The sequence below is a fragment of the Megalopta genalis genome, chromosome 1, assembly GCF_051020955.1.
Source record: "Megalopta genalis isolate 19385.01 chromosome 1, iyMegGena1_principal, whole genome shotgun sequence".
Taxonomy (NCBI): domain Eukaryota; kingdom Metazoa; phylum Arthropoda; class Insecta; order Hymenoptera; family Halictidae; genus Megalopta; species Megalopta genalis.
The window spans coordinates 36847577-36864774 of NC_135013.1; the positions used below are offsets into that span (position 1 = coordinate 36847577).

At 41.4% G+C, this 17198-nt stretch overlaps 2 protein-coding genes across 5 annotated transcripts in view; one reads left to right on the plus strand and one right to left on the minus strand.

Annotated features, from left to right (window-relative positions):
- Positions 1 to 17158, plus strand: part of LOC117223174 (uncharacterized) — a 72959-nt gene extending 55801 nt beyond the window's left edge. The window contains exons 3-10 of the mRNA XM_033475336.2: positions 3098 to 3294; positions 5852 to 5989; positions 7148 to 7454; positions 8026 to 8274; positions 9192 to 9423; positions 10247 to 10480; positions 10871 to 11148; positions 11713 to 17158. Of these exons, the coding sequence (XP_033331227.1) occupies positions 3098 to 3294; positions 5852 to 5989; positions 7148 to 7454; positions 8026 to 8274; positions 9192 to 9423; positions 10247 to 10480; positions 10871 to 11148; positions 11713 to 12000 (1923 nt within the window). The 3' untranslated portion in view covers positions 12001 to 17158. The remainder of the gene's footprint in view (positions 1 to 3097; positions 3295 to 5851; positions 5990 to 7147; positions 7455 to 8025; positions 8275 to 9191; positions 9424 to 10246; positions 10481 to 10870; positions 11149 to 11712) is intronic.
- Positions 1 to 17198, minus strand: part of LOC117223180 (phytanoyl-CoA dioxygenase, peroxisomal) — a 97540-nt gene that overhangs the window by 65768 nt on the left and 14574 nt on the right. The window lies entirely within an intron of this gene.

Here is a 17198-nt window from a genome sequence, read left to right on the forward strand (position 1 = left end):
TAAATAAAAGAGTTTATGTTTATATTTATGTATTTTACATTGATTAGCTTGCGCCATGGAAAACAAAATAACAATTAAGAAGAATACAGCGAATACAAGGTGGAGATTAAAAACTGGAAACTGTATTTCGTAAAATCAACGTCCTCAAAAGTCGGTCTACAAATTCCCCAGCGGAAAAATTGAAGGAAATCTTGCGAAATTAAAAAAGCCTCGACCACAAGATGGACTAATAAAACTGCGATGAGCAAACCCGATAATAGCCAGAGAAATATCTCGAATTCAAAGGTCCATAAAAATTTCGCAATTACCGAACGATGGCTAAAATTTAATGGAAAGTTCGATGGAAAAGCTTTTCATTTCGTATTTATTAATCGGCCTTCGGAATCAATCTAAAATTCGCGTGTACCAACGGACACGTGGAGTAATAAAACCCGTGATCCACTCGACGCTCAGGATTCTCCCGAGGACGATATTTCTACGGTTCCCAATCGCCTCGAGGAAATTAATACCGGGTGAACGGCATTTCAGATGGACTCCGATTTTTCCGATCGCCGGATAATCCGGCCTTTTAAACGGCCGGGCTCTCCGCTTTCCGTTAGGGGAGCCACTCCTTTCGCAAGCATGACACATTTTCTCGGCCGGAGAAATGGAATCGGCGAAAGGAGAGTGGCCACCCTGGAAATAGCCTTGCGCTGTTACGCTTGCTGGCAGCTCGACAACGACAGCTCGACACGCGCCCGAACGCTGTTTGCAGACAGATTAGTTCAATACCCGGGTCTAACACGGTCGTGCAGGATTTTTCGAGGATGAATTTCTGTGGAAAATACCACTGCTGACGGCATGCTATTACTAGACTGCGGATCCTTTGTGCGAAAGAAACATTTTCTTAGCGCTACACCTACCGAGTGCTAAATGCGAACAACATAAAAGGGTGTTTCGTCTAACTGAGTACAGAGAAATATCTCGGAATGGGTTGCAGCTATGAAAAAAACGTTTATACAAAAGCTGTTCAGTATAAAACGGTGTCTTGCGTAGTATTAACAACTTTTTCATTTATGCAATAGTGGATGATATTTCAAAGTCAACTTGTTTCTTTTTTAAATCAGACCATACATTTTCTTATTCGTATAACTTCTATTCCATTTTGTTCACTATCTTTACGTCTATAAATAGTGTCTACCATTTTCGTTTAAATTCAACATTCTTTTGTTACCTTTTGCAAAATTTATGAAAATGTTACTTCGAAACTATTTTGCTTCATACGATACGCATTTTAATGTAAGTAACGCAGTGGGCCCCTTTTAGAGATAGTGCAATGAAATTTTCACTAAGAGTAATTAAAAAATAGTAATTTTTAGTTACTGATAAATATTTTTTGCACTTGTTAAACAATGAATTTCAATAAATTTTTATTACGTCCTTACGCTCGACTTTAAATGTTCATAGTAACTAAAACATTTATTCGATCTCATTAATTTCTTCGTTTCTGCGGTCCATAGACTTTTATAAAGCAATGCAAATCGAATAATTATTAATTTCGAAAAGTTGATTTTTTCATAGAACGTCTCCGAATTCTTCACACAGGGGCCCACTGTGTGCCACCGCGACGGATCCAAAGTTGGCGGTGATGAAAGGATCGCAGGCTTTTCGCTATAATATCGAAGGACGCGGAGCGACAGTCGCGAAACTGGGTCGAATGGAACGCGTCTCGACGCTCCGCGAAACTCCTCGTCAGATTTGCTGCGCTGTTTCCCTCCGTAAACGTGATTGTATTGCGAGCATCCACCCTTTCCCCCGAAACACTCCCCTAACGCCGGAGGTAAACAGAGCGTTAGAAAGAAAACGTTAGAGTCCCCGTTCGTGCGCAACCACCCCCTCCGTTTCCCTCAAATCCGTTTACCGGCTGAACGAACGCTGTTACGCGAACCTCGTGTATTAACATCGCCGAGCAAACTTCAGCCCTTTCTTTCTTTTCTTCCTGTTCACCGTCGGCACTGCTCCACGATGTATCTTGTTACGTTTAAGAACATGCACTTCCCAATCAATAATCCCCTGTCCGTTGCAATGTTTTCCCTTCGTTCGAGCCGTTTCATCGGTCTTCGAGCAGTTTGCTGTACCAACTTTGGACGCGTTTCGTGCAGACGGGGTGCGAAACGTTGCTTGGCCTCGATTTTTACGGCCGCCGAGTTTTGATCGGGCAATTCAACGGCAAGAACAATCGATTTGTACTTTCATCGACTCGAGTTTTAATATTCGAACATATTTTAACGCTTTGCACACGAAGCTATTTATACTCTATACAGTATTTCTATTTTGTATGACTCGTTGGATTTTATGAATATGAAATTGAGCTTTTCGTGACTCATGCAAGAATTACGCTCTTAACAGTTTTTTTTCAGATATAAACAGGTTTGACAACGTAAATATTGTTTTGATACACGATGCAACAATTTTTAGTGGTACCTCAGAGTCATCATTAAAAGTTGCTAAATTATTCTTCAGAAAAATTTTTACTTTATTCAAATCTATATCCAATGAATTGTTGGAATCGTAAGTGTTGTGTGTGCAATCATACGTATAAAATGAAACTAAGCCTAGAAAATATAAATGACAGCGTAGTTTAGAAGAACTGTCTCGATGTTGAAGTGAAAGTAGCTTCGAGTGCAAAGTGTTAATATTGAGTAATTATTGTTCGGAAAGTTAACTTCGTATTTCGTCGTGTATGTAGAAGAGCCCAAAAATTGTGATTGATCCGATCACTGTTTATACTTTGTGCCAGTTCTCGATGAACAGAGTATAGATACTAAGACGTGGGTTCCCGGAAAGTGATTCTTTCACGCATAAAAAAGAAAGAGGACGTCGCGTCTTCGAGATTGCGTAGGAATATTATATAAGAAAGTTGAGAAAAAGGCGAGGTTCGAGGAAAAGGCGAAGTTCGCGAGACGTATAAGGTGCGAGCCAAGGAGGCGCGAGGCACAGAGCGAAAATTACACGTGTCCGGCTGGAAATTATGGTCCCCCGCGCGATGTCGAAGAAGTTTCGACGTGGGCGGAGAGAAGTTTAACAAGCTAACAGCGTAATACCGTGATGCCCGCAGACGCAGCAGCAACAAACCGCCAATACTTTGTTGCTGACACACTTGGGAGCGGTGGAGGCGGCTGTGTGCCTGATATTACTGATCTTTACTACTGGTTCCTGGCCGATCGCCGGCACCTGGTGCGTTCTACACGGCTTCCTGTTGACCGTTTTGCATCCGGTGGCTCTGTGGACCGTCACCGGCCTTAACTGCGACAGGTTAGTGCCTAATTTCCTCTGCTGTTTCTCGTTCACGTACTTTCTCGGCTCGTAGAGAGCCTCGTTACATCGGATGTTAAACTTCCGGCGATTTTATCCTTGGTCTTTGTTGATTCGAATTGTTTCTTGATGTTCATTTCATTCATAATTTTAACAACAGATTTATGGAACACATGAGAATTATGGGTACTAAAGATATATTTATGAGTTGTTTATTTAATACGCGTGTTACTTGCGGCAAATGTTACAATAACAGTCGTTATAAATTGGAATAGATATTTTATTGTTACTTTTATAAACTAATATAAAACGGTTGCTTTTAGTGCTCCGTAAATCTAGTGTCAAGGAAAAGAATTTCTGCAGGGCTAATTGCTCGTCGATCAGTCTGGAGGACAAAGTAATTGCTTATCACTAATTTTGAGAATAATAATAATAATAATAATAGTTAGGTGATCAACGGCAGAAAGTTCCAAAGATCGTAATATTTATCGATAGAAAAGGCGCCAATCGGATACATTTTTAAGAACAATTGCGGCTCTATAAAGGTTGAGTGGTTCACCGAGGTGACGGTCTGATTAATCCTCCAAAGAAAAAATGTCACGCTACGAGGTTGTAAAGATTTTATCGAACATTCGTTTCGAGATCGTACTCCACAGGAAGATACTGTCCGCAAACTTCGCGGATGATTCTCCACAAAATTGCAACTCTCTTTCAGGATTCACGTAGAAACATCATTTTCGCTAAATATCAACGCTATACGTAGATTAATCCTTGCAAAGTTGATTTAGCAGAATCCTTTTCAACGATAATTTAATACAATCCAAGGACGCCTCAATCGAATCCTTTCATCAGAATTTTCTTATCGTTTGCGAAAAAGGAAACGATTTTCACAGGAAATCACTGTTTTAGAAATCTATATCGTCGTGATACACATAGAAGCAGATCCACAATCGACTTTGAACTCTGATATTCGTTTCTGTTCGCGAAGATGAGGAAGAATCCAGGTGTCTGGCAACTACAAAATTCTCGAATTATACCGCAATCAGGAGACAATCGAATTCTACGCTTCAGTTCCATCGTTCACCGTCAACGTAAACCCGAGTACCCTAAGTCAACGGAACACGTGCGGCTCGTTTCGCCTCGCAACGCTACCGCGACACCAGCAACCGACGATCTACTCGTCGTGTTTCATATTGAATCGAAGATCTCTCCCGTCGGTTGACGGTCGAAGAGATACCAGTTGAATGCCAGGAGCCGCTATTGACATCTTACATTGAAAAGCTCGGTCGGCTTTGTGCGCCGCAAGGTCACGTCTCGTCGAACGTCACCGTGGCTTCCAGATCGAACCCGATTTTTCTATCGCGAATCCTGCCGGATAAAGGACCTTTGATCCAACGGCTTACCGGCTTCGCGGCCGCAGGATCGGCAACCTTTATTCTGACACGAATCGTCCGTTCCCGATCATGCTTCCTCATCAACATTCATATCTTTGTCAGTTATACCTTATCCGTTGCAAACAGATTGTTTTGAAGGCTCCTTGATTTCGTGCCTTGTCCTTTTGTTACGACAGAAGACAAGCTATGGTACTCTGAGGATTTACGAGATCATTCCTGTGGTTCCTGAAATGCTACATTCTAAAGAATAGTCGCATGTCTACCAAGTTGCAATACCGGTCTTTTATACATTCTTTAAAAATAGTCTATAGCAATTATGTTCGAATACCAGTCTTCTATACTCCGTAAAGAATAATCTTATGACTTCTAGTTTTCAATACCAGTCTTTTATGCACTCTAAAGAAACTAAAGAAAAATCGTACGACTTGTAGCTTTCAATACTAATCTTTTACACTCTATACTATCCAAAGCGAAACGTTGCGAAAGAAACACCAAACTTGTCGCCGGTAAATCGCGGGACACCTTCGTAGCGTGAAACCGTTTTGAAAAGCGATTTTTTGCCGCGAATAATAGCCTCGGTAGACTGAGATTATTAGATTCGTATGCCGTGAGGATGAAAATCCATTGGACGGTCGCATTGAAAGTCTTCGCTCGAAATATACGTGTTGAACAAGCGCGACGGGCGCGTTATCGGACGCGTTCGGTGTCGGCGGCGAGCGCGGAACGGGATGAAATTGCTCCCATTTCGCGATCACCAGCCGGGCAATAAGAACACCAGGAATATAACAAACACTTGGACGGTATTGAGTGGCTGCGGAATCAGGCCGGATGCTCGCGGACAAAAATACTGGAGGACAGGCGCGATGCCATCGTTGAAATACCAATCCGCGGGTTTAGATATCAGGTCGATCAAAGGCCATATATATATTATTCATCGGCTCCGTGGATTTAAACTGTCCTCCTCGTGATTTCGTATACGTACACGCAAGCTTCTCCCGTCGGTCGTCCGTCCGTTTTTTTCTCCGCTTGCGAATTTATTCGTGGACGTTGAGCATATAAATCGATCGAAAGCAATTAACTGCACTCGAATCGTAAACGATGGGAATTTGGACGAGATTCGTGCCGGATGGATTCAGTTGCAGGATTATGTGATTATTGTGCAGGTACTACGCCATTGCAGCGCCGTTGCACTACGCTGCCCTGGTGTCCCCGCGGCGCGTTGCGGTTGGTCTGGCTGCATCCTGGACAGGGGCTCTGCTGCTTTGTATGCTGCCATTTTGGGGACTCGTCCCACCTTATAGGTGTGTTGCACCTGTTTTTCGGTTGGGCGTTTTAAGGTCGATGCACATCTACTTGCCCGGCACCGTTCAAACGTGTTCATACTTGCAGGCAAGCCCGGGCCAGGCTTGCTTCGCCCGTAATAAAATCAAAGCAAGACGGAACTACGGAATTGCGTAAACTGCGCAATCTTTCATTCTAGCGTTGCAGGCAATAAACCCGGGAAAGCATTTTGACGTGACAAAGCATGCAAAAAAAGGAATCTATGAAGGCTAGATAATGGCTCGACTCCTGGTAACCATCTGTGGATCATAATTCAATAAAATATTAAATTTTGAAGAAAATAACGGCTTTTCGGAGTAACTGCATACTATAGATGGATTAGTATTGTTTGACGAACAGATGGGGTCGAAAGGGAATTTCCTGATTCTTTACGGCTTTGAACGCGGAACATGATGTATACCCAGCTGTTCATTTAAAAAATACATTTTCAATTGTGCAATGAAATATAAACTTTAATGTAAGATTCATTTCCACAAAGACTAAAATGGAAGGGTGTATAAACTACAAAAATACAAATTTCGTCTAGGATGACGTTTCACTGGTTTCCTAAAATATTTAAGTTAATATTAATATGAAAAATATGTTTATATTTTTCATAAAAATCAATACAATCTTTATAAAATTATATCGTGTTTGGTCTTATTTTAATCAGAAAAAGCTCACGATTGCATTGGAAAAAGTCCCATTAAAAAATAGTGAAAAATAAAGAAGTTGCACATTGGGTTATTATCTATTCTTCATTTGTCTGGCACCATGCTCGCACGTCTAATGTGGATACTCTCAATCGAGCACGCTGCTAGCACGACCCGAGCCTGGCACGTAGATGTGCATCGATCGTTATTCGTCGTTTAATCTTTGTATCGACAATTTTGTGCATTGTGTATCCACTTGTAACACTCATAATATTTCGAATAAAATTTTATTTTATTTCAAATTGCATGGTATTATTTTTATTTCGAATTGCGTGGGTAATTTAATTGATTGGAGACCTAAATTCCTAATTACAGGTTCAATTATAACGTACTTAAATTATCTCGTAATTATATTACTTTCAGTAATACATTTGTAGTTCCGCAGAACGGTGTTTATAGGCGATAATGGGTGTTTGTTTGTCGCAGATACAGTCCAGGTCTGGGCTGTTGTGCGCCGGATTTCGGTAACGACTCGTGGGGTCTAGCCACGGCGGTTTACGGGGCGGTTTACGCGATCCTCGGGCTGGCTTTGCCGGTGGTGCTCGTCACCGTTTGCAATTTGCGCGTGCTCGGCATAGCGCGTTATCACCGTCACCGCATCGCCAGCGCAATTTACGAAGTCACCTTGAGCGCCCAAGTGACCATCACCCATCAACGGAATCCGTTTTTCGTACCGACTGTCACGGCACCGTCCGCCATCAGCCCGCCCCGTTTCCACAGCGCGGCTAGCACGGTTCGTATTCCTCCCCCCTTCGATTCGCCCTCACCCCTCGCTGTAATATCTGTTTGCTCCGCATAATTCATCGTTCGCGTGATACTAACCAAGCGAAGCCACTTCTCGTCGTACGTAATTCCGTCGGTTGCGACGGATATTGCTGCGGACAGCTCGCCAGCTTAGGCAGAACCGACCGGTTTCCTGGCCGTTTTATCTCGAGGAGTCTCCGGACACTGATAGCGAGATGACACGAGATCGAAAATCACTGTCAAGTGCATTCGAAATTGTCCGTGAAGAACGCGTGATTTCAATGTTTGAGCTCTGGCGGCTAGGGTATTCATTAATTGTAAGAGATTTCAGTTATCCATTAATTTCTGGAGACTAGGGTATTAATTAATTTCTGAAAACCAGAGTATTAATTAATTTCTGGAGGCTTCATTATTCGTTAATTTCTGTGTACTGAGCAACAAACGCGTCGTATGCAAATTGTATGCGAAGCGTATTTTTTCGATTCGGTCGCCGTAATCCCTACGTTCTGTGCGAGAGAACGTTTCCTCGCGGAGATGCAGTAGAAACACTGAATTTCCAGGTGATGCAACTGGTCGGCTCTCTGTACCTGCTTTATTTCCCGTATTGCGGCCTGATCCTCTGGGAGGTTTGTAGCGTCGGCAATCAACCTCACCTGCACGACCATCCGAAGCTGGCTTCATTGGCCTCTCTTCTGCTCGCCTGTTCCCCGCCTATCAACGGTCTCCTTTACGGCCTGAAGTCACAGACCCTTCGACGATCCGTGCAGAACTATTGGCGGAAAAAGGCGACCAAGTCGGAGCTCCAGCAAGTAATGATCCCGATCTCGGAACAATTGTATCGAACCTGTTCGATCGTGTACTCTTATTTCTAATCGATCTCGCTTTGTCCACCCTTAAGTGTACCTTGAAATTGTACTTCGAGGGTGCAGCGACTCCAATGAACTCAGTACACGTTCGTTTCTATCGACTAATGCAAATCGATTTTAGAAATTGTAGATTCATTCGCTTTCTTCACAAGATCTGCAGAAAATTTTTAGCATAAATGTCGGCCAACTTTGACCGACGAAAACTTCAAAACTTCAAAAAACCGCCAAAAATCATCATTTTTTTCTAATTAAAGCTTGAAATGTCTGCTTTAAGATACCATTCCTTGATTTTAAGTTTGTTGCCACTTTAACCATTTAAATGTGACGCCATGTTTGTCATATTGAAAATTACCATTTAAATGTTTGCCATATTGAAAATTGCTAACTTCGACGGAATACACGGACACCGTCAAATCTTTTTCGGGGATGCCGTTCGCAACGGAATGAAGTTCGATCCTTCGTCTTTAATTTAAAAAAAGAAAGAGAAACTTGGCTGCGATTTTTTCCCGCCATGTTGCAGCACTTTAAAGTAACACTTGTCAATCTCAAACGTCAGTCCCCTGGAAAAGGGTAGTTGTTCGAAGCAATTTTCAATGTGACAAACATGGCTTCACATTTAAATGGTTGCAGTGATGTGATTTCAAGCAAAAATCATCATCCCGCGATGATTTCTCGCGGGGTTATCGTCGGTCGAAGTTGGCCAACTTTTATCCAAAAATTGTTCTACGCTATAATTTTGTTGGGCGCGTATTTTGTAAAAGGTCGAAAAATTACGAAAAATTACAGAGTTAGAATAGGAAGTTTCGCGCGAGTACGTGCTAAGGCAGATTTAAAGAGATCTCCCGGTTCGGGATATGCAGGAAATTCAAGCAAGGACACCGAGCGCGGCAGGTTCGAGAAGACCGTCCGGAAGTGGAACTGGTTCCTTCTTCCCTTTCCCGCCATTGCAACGAAGGCTCAGCGAAGCCTTGCTGGCGTTGGGCTCCTGTCGCACCGGTAACAGTTTTGACAGCAACAGCCTCGGTTTCCATCGAACCAGGCTGCAACCCGCTGCATCCTGCAACACGCTTCGCGTGCCCGCTTCTGAATCAGGTTGGCAGTTGAAATCCTAATCAAAAAGTTGTTCGATCATCCGACGATCGGAGAACTCGTGTCTGAGCAACTGATCTCGAACTATTCTCTTTGATCAAATGGTGTCTTACATTCCTTTGCGTTTATCAATAAATAATTAATTGAAGACCATTGCACCGGTTCAAAAGAGATTCATTCATATGAACATTACTATTTGGTAGATTATGCATGAAATCTTCATCGCGAATCTAACTAGTTAGAGTGAAAAGGGTTGAATAATACAAAGTGTACTCTCAAAACATCAGTGTTTCTACTGATCGGTTCACTCGAACATCAAACGCGGTGAATCTCTTCTGCAATTTTTCTGAAGTACTGCTATCATGTCCTAAATTTCAAAGTTAATTATATTAAACTGTAACAAATATTTATATATTTAAGAAATTATAATAATACTAGAGAAATATTGCAGAAATTCACTGCATTTGATGATATAAAAAAATATATATATTTTACATTATAATAAAAGTACCGTCAATGTTATACAAAAAAATTAAAATTTTCTTTCCATCGATAATATCCACCGCGTTTATTAATTACTGCGTAGAGTAATTTCGATATAATGGGTGAACCAAAATTCTAGCGAGAACTATCAAATACAACAGAAATTTTGTATGTCGGAAATTGTTCGTGCGACGTCCGTTTAAAGTTCAACTATTCTGAAACGAATTCGTTCATTTTTCACCGGTACGCGGCGGCGCGGCGCGTCTCGCTCTGAAACTTCCACGAGCCGTTTGATCATAGACATTTCATTATCGCCGACACGATCCAATTATTGTGTGAATAGGCGAAAGCAGCAAGCTCGTGAGGTCGAGCGCGAGCGCAGCCAGCTTGATGGGTCCTCATTACCGAAGCGACTTCATCGGGGCGGACGTGAGCGCCGGCTGCTCTATAGCAATGAACGAGACGCCAAGAAGAAGCCCGAGGATCCTCATAACGCGGGCCTGCAGCGAAGAAAGTCAAGACGGGGGAAGCCCGTTGCTGAGGAAGCCGTTCGTCTCGAGTGCGCTGCCGTGCGACAGTAAATATATAAATCTTTTCGAATCGCCTCGCGAACCACTGCCAGCAATTGCTTCGAGCGGGCGGCTAGAGAAAATCGTGCGTCGAATTTTAGGGTGTCATTGAAAAAAGGAAGCTACGATCTTCGTAGCTGTTGACAGCAATTATTAACAACAATTGAGAACAGCAATTATTAACAGCAATTATTAACAGCAATTATGAACAGCAATTACGAACAGTAGTTATTATTTTGACACGCTTCCCAACCTACTTGTCCGAGATCTACTATGTTCTCCGAGAGCCGCTAGGAAATTGAAAGTTAGATGAAATATAATTGCTGAAACTAAACGGCCCCGAGGTCCCGCCGCGACAGGGTTAATTAACGAGAAATCTCTCTCTCTGTTTTCGATAGAACGAAGATGGCGGCACTGCAGCACCGGAAGCGACAGCAGCACAGGAAGCAGCGAGGCGAGCGTGTGGACGACGGGCGTCGCGCAGAAGCTCGCGAAAGCGAATGCAAAAACCGCGTCCGACATCTGGCAATCGTCGCGGCGATTTGGTCGCAAGAATCTCGAGGAGGGAGCGCTTTTGGTCGGTGTACGACCGAGCAATAACAGCGAGAGCAGCGACACCACCGACACGACCGTTACCACCACCACTACCATGACGATACCGAAGGCTGGAACGTTGGTAATGACCGTGTTCCCGCCGCGAAACTTCTTCCTTTTTACAGAATGCTCGAAAGAAAGCGCTAAGATCTTCAAGATCCACCACTTAATTACGTCTTTGAAACGAAAAATGCCACGTCTCTACAGCGCCTCCATTAACAGTATTCCATCTCCACTTCGTAATCATTGCACGTAAACGACTTGAATTTTTTGGAGATGTTTTCGTTGGACTAGCTTTCTTCTTTTAAATATAAATATAAATCATTATAAACTCAAAGTAACTTTTTCACACTTTGACTGATATTTAAATAAAAATAAAAAAAAAGAGATCTGTATTTGTACATTTCGATTTTCTATTGTTTCTAATGTTGAAATATACAAATACGGTGTTTTGTTAAGTTTTTGCTTAAATGTCACTGAAGATGGAAAAGTTACGTTGCGTCTATAATTATTCACGCCACTGTATTTGTAGAGGAAATATTTGAAATACTATTTTATAAATACTAGATTCTTTACAATTCAAATGAAACGGTATTCAGTAAAGTACTACATCAGAAACATTTTCCCGGTGTGCCGTTTCGCGCAGGAGAACGGTGGCTGTCGGGAACAAGCGAAGGAAGAACCGGAGGACTGCAAAGGCGACGGCGAGCGAAGCGAGAGTGGCCATAGTTGGAGCAGCGTCGACGACGTCGACGCGAAGGAAATCGCGGAAAAGGGTGCCGCGGAGGAGAATCTGGAGAAGATCGAGGCCGACAAAGGGGGACATAGGTGCAAGCAATTAAGGCGGAAATCGAAAACGATTCGCAAGCCGGACGTTCCTCAGGATTGCAAAGAGATCGCGCAACGCAGGCCTCTTCTCGCCTCGTCCTCTTAACTCCGATCGATCGATCGGTTGGTCGACTCAGACCGGTGTGCGTCCGATTCCAGTTTTCAGTTTATCAGTTTCTACCCCGATTTTTCTCCGCTGCCAACGATCCTCCGTGGGTTGCGTTACGCCGCGACCGACTACCGCGTTCGAAATGACTCGGTTTCTTATTTGACAGTTCCACGGTCTCGCGTGAAACGCTGGGATAACTTACAATCGGTGTACAAAGTATTCGTACACATTTTAGAGGGATTATTTTGCTAGAAATTTGTTTAAAAAATTGTTTGATAAAATTGCAATCGGTTGGCATGGTAAAAGAATTTAAAAAATGACGTTTTTTTAGCCTTTTTATCTGAGCCCATTAGCAAAATTTTAAAAATGTATTTTGCAGATCTCCGTAAATTATATGCCTGCTAAAAATTATAATATCATGCAGGAGATTAGATTAACCATCATTTTAACAAACCTGCAGCCAAAGTGTTCATTCACTGGACAGATCGCTTACCGTGAAAGAACGAATCAATGAACCGAACAAGAAACTGGCAAGTCTCTGGAGGCTGAAAAGACAACGCAACCCGCGCGGGATTCGATTGAACAGACAAGGACCGGAAGTGAACGGAGCCGTTTCGAGTGTGCCACAGTCCAGAAGGAACTATTATTTTTTTAAGGACCCGATCCCGTTGTTCACCGAACGTCCGTCGAGCTCGAGGAAGAAAGAGAATGGTCCCGACGTGTCCCTTTATGCTCGATATCGCTTATAATGTATCGACATATCCTGAAATTATATTTTTATACTTCCACTCAGCCAGAGAGAGAAAGAGAGAGAGAGAGCTAGAGAGAGAGAAAGAAAGAGAGAGAAAGCAGCGTTAACATAATGGCCGTCTGCCAGGAGAGTTTCGCGACCTTAGCCGTGACGATCGACGCATTTGGGACGATTCGATCGACATTCTTTAATCATTCTAACATTCTAACAAGTATTTCCTCGATGAAACGAGTATTCATTGATGGAAAGTCGATATTCATTATTGTGGACGTAACCTCAACTCTTTCCAGAATAAAATTCAATTTCGCAATGGAAACCCTGCAGAATTTTGCTCAATTCCGATTTCAATGGCGGATGAGATCGTCTTGATGTAAATCGCGGGATATAGAGGAAAAATAGATATTTCTCTGAACTAATTATATTTTTGTCAAACCTTGATGCGTTAAAATCCACGTCGATAGATAATCCTAAGAAAGAGTTGGATCTTAAAATTTTATTCGGATGACGAATACGAGATAAAAATACTAACGAGTCAAATTTTATTCGACACTGTCGGATAAATATCTAATCGAATAAAAATTGATTTGGATAACAATTTATCTGAATAAGAATTTCTTCGAATGATTCATTCGAATAAGAATTTCTTCGAATAATTCGTCCGAATAAGAATTTATTCGAATAACTTATTCGAATAAAGAAGGAAGAATTGTTTAGATAAATAGATACAATAATTTATTACGAATAATAAATAATTGTTATTCGAATACAAAGTTTAGCTAAAAAGAATTCATTCGAATAATTACTTCAGATAAATATTTATTGGAAACAATTCGAATATTGCCCAACTCTGCCCTGTGGTTGCAAGAAAGAACGCCTAATTTTTCGTAATACAGCGTTTTAAATTGCATAAATTGCGTGAATCCTATTCCTCACGGCACATTGAATACGCAGACTTCAATTTTTTGAGACACACAACGTTTTCGCCAGAGCCAGAGAATTATGCGAAACCGTGCAACCTGTGGCGTCGCGATCCCGAATGCGTCGACGCGACACGGTCAGGTTAATCTCGTCGCAAAAAGGAACAAAGTTGCCCTCCCCCACCTCGAGACGAGGAAAGTTGATAGTCCAATCATCCTTGTAGAAGCGCCGGCAAGTCCGGAGGAAAGTTCGCGACGGCGCTCGTTGGAATAATTTTCTTTGTTACCTCACCGTCGCCATTCGCGACAAAACTTCGCGGGAAAGAAACATCGCGCGACAAGTAAACGAACACCCGAGAAAGTTCTTTGTGCAGCGGAATCCGGCGGCAAACAGCCGTTGCCCTCTACAGACGCTCGAATCTCCGGCGAAATATTTTTGCGATCAATGTAGATGCTTCTGGCGCGACGACTCGACAAGGACAATATCGTATTTCGGGGTTTAGTCAACATTTTCTTCGAATTATTTGCTAAAACAATAGGAAGAAGAGTCGGTTCTTTTTTCAAAGTTTTGGTTTGTTTAATCAGTATCGAATAAAATTTTCTTCGAAATATTTGAATAGAATTTATTCAAAATGTTCGGGAAATTTACTCGAAATATTCGAAGAATTTATTCAAAATACTCGAATAGAATTTTATTCGGAATATTGCTTGAATAAAGTTTTATTCAAAAAACTTATTCGAAATATTATACAAATAAAATTGTATTCAAGAAATGTATTCGAAATATTACTCAAATAAGATTTTATTCGAAATATTATATGAATAAAATTTTATTCGAAAAATTAATTCGATATATTACTCGAATAAAATTCTATTCGAAGAATTTATTGACTTCGAAGAATTTATTCAAAATGTCTTTCGAATATAATTTTATTCGAAACATTATTCAAATATTGCCCAACTCTGCTCAACATATTTTTTAGGATACTTGAAAACTAGATACATAGTCAAATAACAATATATTTACTCTGGGTCTAAATGGACCCACGAAGCCCCACCGCCGTCTAATTGTTAATGAATCCTGCTTTTGAAAGACTGCAAACCAAATTTTTGTGCTCACGATTCGCTGTAGTAAATCTGTCTAGACACGTTGGAATTTTCAGTTTGTCTTTAACGTTGATATTTGAGATCAAATATTTAATCGGCAGAGTTGTAGATGGTTTTACATGCAACAGAGTTCCAAAAGAACCGGTTTCTACATGTGGACGATCACGATAATAATTTTTCCACTTGAAAATCGTCGAAACGGAATGTATTCAATTGTAACCACGTGGTACGTGGTACGTGCAAAGGCCTCAATGTGGCCCAATTCGTGATTATACAAAAAATCATGCTCTTATCTACATGACTGACCAACGTTACGATGTGAAATTCTTGTAAAAATTACAATCATCCGAAATATTACGAAATTACAGTATCTTGAAACTGACACAAAAAACTTCGGATCTCTCCTCAGCCAATCTCGAATGCTACGATAACATTGCATAGTTTTTTCCTCATCAGTATCTAATGAAAGAATGTCGGAGATTGTGAAATATCGTCCACAATTTTCCATGAATATCGTTTTGTGTTTCGTTTTACGCATACTAATGTACAGTTTTTGACAGATCAACGATTCCGTTTACCGAACGCTCCCATTCCGAGCACCGTCTGTGTTATTTCGTTTCATCCATTATGGCGCTCATAATATTTAATTAAGCGGCTGTGCGGGTACGACGATACGCCAACATGTCGAATAACGCCGAGCAAATATTGAAAATTTATTCGAGTCGATATGCCCGATCGCGCGAGTTCAACGAACGATTGCGAAACAGTCGTTCGATCCGGGGATCGAAGAGTCGCGGAGCGGTTTAATCAGTTTTATTTAAACCATATGAGCTTTGTTTAAGCCAGGAGAATTTTTTTTAACAACATTTCCTCGATGCAAAGGTTTTCATTCGGACAGAATTGAGAAAATAGAGATTTTGATAAAAATTGTCCTGCAAAATAAATAAATATTGAGAAATTGTAGCACAAATACTGAGTACCATTGAACGAATAACATTGCGCTTGTTTAACGTTGCATCATTATTGCATTTGTAATAGTTAAAAGATTTCAAAATTCAATTAAACATACGAAGAGTGAATAAACGATTAAAAAAATAACATACTTCCACGAACCGTCGAGTACATAGATTCCGAAAAATCTATTTCTTCTTAAAAGAACATCAATTTTTCTATATTTTTGTAAATGCAGCTTTTCGTCCGGCTTTGGAACTCTGTGATGGTTTTTATTACACTTTTGTCAAATTCCGTCAATTTGAATCTGCAGTAACATTATGTTTTTCCCTAGTTTCATGAATATTATTTAAAACATTAGGTTTCTGTCAAATTTCGTCCGTTTCATGAATACGTTATGCTTTCGTCGAGTTTCGACAATTTCATTAAATTATGTTTACGTATTACGTTATGCTTTCACCAAGTTTCATCAATGTTATTGTAAAGAAACATAAAACGTTACGGAGAGGTTCGAACGTGTTCTGCACACGAACGTTGAACACAGCGCGTTGGAATTTGACAGAGATTCGCGAACTTAGAGGACTTGGGATTGTTCGCCTGGGAAATTGGCGTGATTGACGAGCGGATCGATCAATGGTTAGATGATCGTTGATCGGAAGATCGCTAATCGATAATAAACAACGATCGCATGGACGGCCGAACAAATCAAATGTGATCGAGGAGAGCGAGGACGATGGTTTTCACCGGAGAAATTTGTACAGTTCGTCCGCGAGCTCTGATCGACAACTGCGTTCCCATCGACGCGATAATAATTTGCAATTTAGCGGTAGCAAGCGTCCTCGGAATGTTAACCAAACGTTAATCTTCGCGATTGTTGGAATTGATGTTTCAGATTTTGTAGAACGCGAGAGTATGCGTGTGTACGCGATTGTGTCTGATCGTATGTGTGTCGTCGAACGTGTGCAATTGCCACGGTGTTGAGTATTTCGCGATAAACGAAGTATCGTTTTTCCTCGAACTTCGAGGAGAGATCATTTTTCCAGAATCATCTTGATTTCGCCCGAATCGTTTCTGCCCTGTTAACGGACGTCTTTCCTCCCCGGGACGTGCCAGTAAGAGATTCATTAAGGAAACATTGTTCATGAATAATTTACAAGGCTCACCTGTGTACACCTCGATGTTCGAAGACCATAGAGAGGCGAGAATGTTGTTTACCTTTGATTCGCGTGCTCCGTCTGTCGCTTATAAATTCGTCAATTAGTGCAGAAGGAGAAAAGTATGCGTCTCGTGTTCTCTTTTGCCGTGCCGGCTTGAAGAACTTTGTCGGGTCCGGGTGTTGCATCAATGTTAATTATAGTTACGGTATCACCACCTAAATGATGTCTGAGTGTATGTCGTTAGTGCAAATAAAAGTATTGTTTCAACACAGCGCAGCTGTCTCCTTCGTGCGCGTCCCGCCAAGTCGGAAT